General features: G+C 35.2%; 1 protein-coding gene across 8 annotated transcripts in view; it reads right to left on the bottom strand.

Annotated features, from left to right (window-relative positions):
* Nucleotides 1-3,979: 3,979 nt before the first annotated feature.
* Nucleotides 3,980-6,335, bottom strand: part of ubap2b (ubiquitin associated protein 2b) — a 31,305-nt gene continuing 28,949 nt past the window's right edge. For all 8 annotated transcript variants that reach the window (XM_016490236.1, XM_016490237.1, XM_016490242.1 and 5 more), the window contains exons 26-27: nt 4,463-4,651; nt 3,980-4,303 (exon numbers count right to left, since the gene is read on the bottom strand). In XM_016490236.1, coding sequence (XP_016345722.1) covers nt 4,223-4,303; nt 4,463-4,651 — 270 coding nt within the window. In that variant the 3' untranslated portion in view covers nt 3,980-4,222. The remainder of the gene's footprint in view (nt 4,304-4,462; nt 4,652-6,335) is intronic.

The following is a 6,335-nucleotide window of genomic DNA, read 5'->3' as shown; positions in this document are numbered from 1 at the left end:
GCAACACACAGAAGTAAACAAAGGTGTATGTTTGTAGTGTAATTTACAACAGCTTTGAACGTGGCTCAACCAATCAGAATCAAGGACCGGAACTATCCGTTTTATAATACACATTTTTGGGCGGGGTTCCCCTGGTAAAATTTGTATTACAGTGGCTAAACCACGTTATTGGAGTTGCTTTATCCCATGACATGAAAAACAACCCACGGCAACAGTGTAAAAGTAGCCCAATTTGCGGAAAAACCGCAGACCTGGCAACACTGACAACGAGTGCAGTGCTGAAAACGGGCAGAGCTATAAGGTCTATATAGAGTACATACACAAGAAATACTGTCATTATTTATCACTATTTTATAGATTGACACATTACAAGTATATTGCAAATACGTTATTATTACCATTTAAGATGTCTTTAAAAGGATAGTTCACACCAAAAAAATTAAATAAATAAATAAAATAATTAAAAAGTTGTTAATTACTTGTAATTTTGTCTTTCAAAACAAGTATGATATACTTAAAAAGTATGATATACTTGATATATTTGGGAAAAAAATGTCTCAGTTCTTTTTTTTTTGTCCATGTTTTGGACCCCACTGACTTTCATAATGTGGACAAAACAGTTTAAACATAGTTCAAAATAAATATCTATTTTCATACAGGTTTTGAACAACATAAAGGTGAGTAAACGACGACAGAATTTTCATTTAGGGTGAATATCCCATCCCTTTATTATCCCACACAAATAAGACAAATCTTAACCGAAATTTACAGACAAAAATGATTTAAAATATTTCATTCTTCCCATAAGCCCTCTTTAATGTCACTGAATTTTCACATGGTCAGACACAATGTAGCTCCTCAGACCACCTAACAAAGAGTTCAATGGCTAATGCAAAAAGCCCATTTATTCATTTGTGCACTTGCTCACCAAATGCAATAAGAGAAGTAGGGCAGCAGCATGTAAAATGATTTGACTGGTTGATGCAGTCAAGACTATATTACTTGATAGCTTCTCTAAATTGAATTTTTGGCAGGGAGGATTTTACGTGCTAAATGCTGATGGAAATGAAAGAGACAGTAGTCAAACATCACACAGGCTGGGCCCATTGACCTGCATATGCGAGAGGGACAGGCAGCCAGAAAACACACAGCAGCAACACAAAAAGGGCTCTGTGGCCCTGACGGCAATGCGGGAGCCCCTCACTGGTCTCACTGGCAGGAGATCATTGTTATTCTCAGCAAATCAGAGCATGGATGACACACAACTTCATTCTTAGAAACATTTTCCCTCTATATGCGCGCGCACACACACACAGAGACTATTATTTGGAGCCAGCCAGCTATTCAGCTGACAGACAATCTTATGCTATAGCAAAGTAAATTAATGCAAACACTGCATCAATTAATGCAAAGCCTCACTGCATCAGAGTAATTAACACTGCAGGCCGGCCCTATATATGTTGACATGAATGAAAATACACAATAGTGTGTGCCATGAAGACTGCATTATCTTCAGAAGGTCATTGTATGATGAAGAAACAACAGTTCATTGCTGTACTGTTTTAAAACCATCATATAGAATTTAAAGGGACAGTTCACTCAAAAATTATTTATCAAATCATTTACTCCCTCTTGCCTAACAATCTAAAAAGTAATGTAGGATGTTACAGAAATGTGTAATGTAGTTCCATTCCTGGTTTCTGATTGGTCAGTACAGCATCCCAATAAAGTCACATCTATGACATCACTGTGAATGGTTTATTCCTTCACAAAGTTCTGTTATGTCAGGGATTAGCCTATAAGCGATTGGAAGGATGCCACGCAATTCATTTGCTTAAAAATAATACTTAAATGCCATTTGTGACCCTGGACCACAAAACCAGTCATAAGTAGGCTAGCACGGATATATTTGTAGCAATAGCCAAAAATACATTGTATGGGTCAAAATGATAAATTTTTCTTTTATACCAAAAATCATGAGGATATTAAGCAGAGATCATGTTCCATGAAGATTTCCTACCGTAAATATATCAAAACTTAATTTTCGATTAGCAATATGCATTGCTAAGGCCTTCATTTGGACAACTTTAAAGGCGATTTTCTCAATATTTAGATTTTTTTCTTTTTTTTGAGAATCAAACCATACATCAATGGAAAGCTTATTTATGTAACTTTCAGATGATGTATAAATCTCAATTTAAAAAAAAAACGGACCCTTATGACTGGTTTTATGGTCCAGGGTCACAATTTGTGTTCTTGACATTTTTATTATGCAGTAGATGTTTTACAAGAAAGTACGAGGCTGTGCTGTATTGTTAATATAGTCGGTCATATCGCTTAATTATGTGCCCTTACTTAACTTTTCTGAACATATTGTGTTTACATAGTTATACATAGTATACTAATACAGTGAACTATACTGTGTTATTTCACACTTGACAGTAACATTAAGCGCAGTTAAAAACTAGGTTACAGCTCACCGCTTCATAACACTAACATTGATGCTGGCGCCCTCTAGTGTTCATAACCATATGCTAGCCCTGCGGTGACAGACACTAACAGCACTCTACTGAAACACAAATCTGTAGTCATGTTTCGATTAAACTATATAAAAAAAAAAAAGGTTGTAATCATGTGTCCATTTAATCAACACTCCAACTTCCTATTAATAATAAATAAGCAGCATTGTCATAATTACAGCAGAATACAAAAAATAAAAATATTTAGCCAATATGGGGGCCTCAAATATTGTGTTGGACAGTGGAGAGATTTAGAGACAAGCTGAGAAGCACTGATGTACATTGAATGCTTATGGTCCTCATGTCATTGTAAATAGTCTCTGTGGCAGATGCAATGCAGCTTTATTAGAGCGTCTGAGAACGTGACACACCACCTTTCAAACTCCTTGAACAGAACCAGCTTAGATGAGATAAAGTACCTACCTAAGCTAATTAAAATCTGAAGTCTTCAGCCTGTAAATCTATTAAGGAGATGTTGGCGAGATGTACTAATTCACTTTAACCTTGATGGCCGTTTGATCTTTTCACAATCCAGGACACAAAACAAGTGTAAAAATTATTTGAACAATGAATAGTTCAACATTAGAAATTATTTTATTTTTTTATATATATATATATATATATATAAACAAATGGACAGAAATAGGGTATACTTTTTTTCTTGATGCTTTTCTTGTCATAATAGCAGTTCATAATACATTAGCAAATACGAAACAATGTAGAAATTTACGTTTGTTCTTTTTTCATGGATATTTTATTTTTTAAAAAGATGCACAAATTAATTTTTTGAAAATTTTATTTTTTTAATGAAAAAACATTACCATTTTTGATACTAAAAGAATTTTAATAGTTTTAAGATTATAATAAGGTAACAGCAGTAAACTGATTAAATTAGCCAAGTTCAAACTTGCAATCAAACAGCATATTTCAAGTTAACGTTTACAAATGTAAAAAACACTTTTTCATATAAAATGACAAACAATGGTCAAACGTAACTTAAAATGAAATTTTGGTAAAACCAAGCAATTCCATACTTAATAAAAATTCCACTAACATTTTAATCTAAAAACTGTCACCAGCAGCACAGCGAATAAAAGACACACACAATATGGTGAATAGCTCAGAACCTTTATTCAGAGGGCAACAAGAGTAAAATATCAAATTTATGGGCTGTTTTTCCTTTCTTTCAGGCGACAGAAATTAATTTCAGAACCATTGTATGGGAGAACAATCCATAGAGGAAAAGAGTCAAGAATGGTGCGCTCGATGCTTGTGAAGCCCCTCAAGATGTCTGAATGGATGAAACCCCAGTTCACCCTCCTCCATCATCAGTGCTCTAGTTCTCATTGCAGTCTCTGTAGTTTTCCTCAAAATGCTTTTTGTTTTAATTTTTTGCTACATCTCTGCAGTTTTTAAAAAGTAAACAAACAAAAAAACCAAGTCCTTCAAAAAAATAAAAATGGAGTGACCACATCTTATGCTCGGCTTCTTAACATTTACAGTATATATAAATACTTACATAAATATCTTACATGAAAAACCTAATTCAGAGAAGGAAAAAAGCAGAGGAGAACGTTGGAGGAGGGGGACGGGGAGAACTGATACGGCGTGTGTTTGTGCGAGTGTGCATTTCATGTTAGAGGCAGGACAGTGCGGACACACGGATGCGGGCGTTTATGTGGGTAACAGTATAAACGGCGCGTTCAGTTAGCCCAGTATGGAGAGCTGCTGTAGTTGGATTTGCCCTGACCCTTCTGCATGCTGTTGGCCTGACTACGTTGGCCCTGCAGATGACAAAAAGAATCAGCATAGATCGCTAGATCATATTTAAGGTGCAAATTATTAACATTATCAAACATTTTGCTGAGAAATCTTTACTAATGAGAAACCTATTGTAATGTAAGAATAATGTTAAAGCGTCTGATTGTGAATACATGATGTACCTGTGTGTCTTGAGCCATGTGGTGGTGCAGTAACTGTGAGGGGGGCTGCTGATGGGGCAGGATATGAAGGAAGGGTGCGGGGGCGTATCCGGGGGCACCTGCAGGGTTAAGCGGGCCGGTTCCTCCCAGAGCTGAGGGCAGGCTGAACGCAGGGCCGGCTGCTGTGGGGAAACCGTGCTTGTCAAATGACTAGAAGGGTCAGAGAAGAGAAATGAGATTAATAAATCAGATAAATAAATAGCCTTGAAAGGACACTTTAAGTTAAATTAATATTTTGTTTTAAATATTAATACATTTTTAAAAAGTTAAACTTTATATAGCATTTATGACAATAGCAAAAATATAACTAAAATAACACTTTTTATTTTATTTTTAAAATGGGGTCTGCCAACAGGTAAACCTCAAATATCTCGGGTCAAAAACCAAAATAATAATAATAAATTACCAGCCTAAATAATAATCAATGTCATAGTTCAAAAGCTAGGATCAAAGATAAGAGGGAACCATTTAAGCCGACTGGTTTTTCCTCATGTTTGTAAACCACAGTGAGCTAGTTTAACCCTCTGATGCATCGTGGTCACTACAGTGGACAGCTATTTGGAAGCCATTTTGAACCATTTAAGATGTAGCATCATGTCCCAACCACCAACTGGCGAACCCCCAAAGTGTTGTCTACGATTCCATTTAATTGTTGTCTTTATCTATTTTTTGTTTTGAGATATTGCATAATTCAAAATGGCGGCAGGAAACGGGGATGCACCATGTACCTTGGCAGTAAGTATTAAATAATTGTATTCTCAGAAAACCAGACAGGTACAAAAAATATTTATCAATTAAATAGGATGTCAGAAATAGTTTCATTCGGATTTGTACAATATTTTTCTTGTACATTTATTTTCTGTGACAGAAAACATATCTGTCCACTACAGTAGACGTCATGCACCAAAGGGTATAATTCTGCCTATGGGCCTATATATAGGTTGTGCCTTATTTTGTATGTTTTATTAAAATTATTATATAACTTACACTTGAATGGTTTTATTGAACAGAAATATTAAAGTCTTCAGATTTTATCATTTATTTCAATGCTTACAGACTATATTTATTAGGCAATATAAAAGTGTATACATGTATACTGTATGAGTGCAGATATATGTGTGCATGATTGTGTTTGAGTGGGAGGGTGTGTGTGTTTGTATTTGTGCTCACATGTGTATGAATAGCCCACTCCCCCGCCACACCCCTGGCCCATAGACACACACTAGTGTTTCCCCTGCCATTATATTAGGTTATTATATAATTATATTATACCGTGTTCTTTTATTAAGCAAACTAAATAGCCTTATGTTTTTTTATCTTATTTACACGACGGCATGTAAACTCCCACTAGTATTTGTAAATATTAAGCCGCAAAACGATTCATATTTAAATACAAATTCTGCGTGTCTCTGTGTCAATGAATGTCGCAGACGTGCGGTTTTGTTTACCACTCGTACTGAAGCGCGCGTGACGCTTGCGGTAATTTTAGCGTCTGCCGTCTAACTAAATGAGGACATTAATAGATCAACAACATCTCCAGAACTGCTCTGAGAGTCACTTCATGAGCATTTGACCGTTTCAATTGAGTAAAACTATCATCATATCATATTCACACAGAAATGTAAAGGTATTCACGGCAACCCATCAAAATAAAAGTTCGGTTTAACTTGAAGGCATTGGCAGAAATATATTACTGTTGTTCAGTAGAATGTACATAACAGGCTGCTACTACTACTACTAAAATTAAAACTTTATTTTTAAGGAATAATCATACAATATTTCTTCAATGTGTTAATTGTAATATTAAATGACCTTTATTTTCCAAAAAATAAAA

The sequence above is a fragment of the Sinocyclocheilus anshuiensis genome, unplaced genomic scaffold, assembly GCF_001515605.1.
Source record: "Sinocyclocheilus anshuiensis isolate Anshui unplaced genomic scaffold, SAMN03320099.WGS_v1.1 scaffold630, whole genome shotgun sequence".
NCBI classification, from domain to species: domain Eukaryota; kingdom Metazoa; phylum Chordata; class Actinopteri; order Cypriniformes; family Cyprinidae; genus Sinocyclocheilus; species Sinocyclocheilus anshuiensis.
This window is presented reverse-complemented; position numbering and strand designations above follow the sequence as displayed.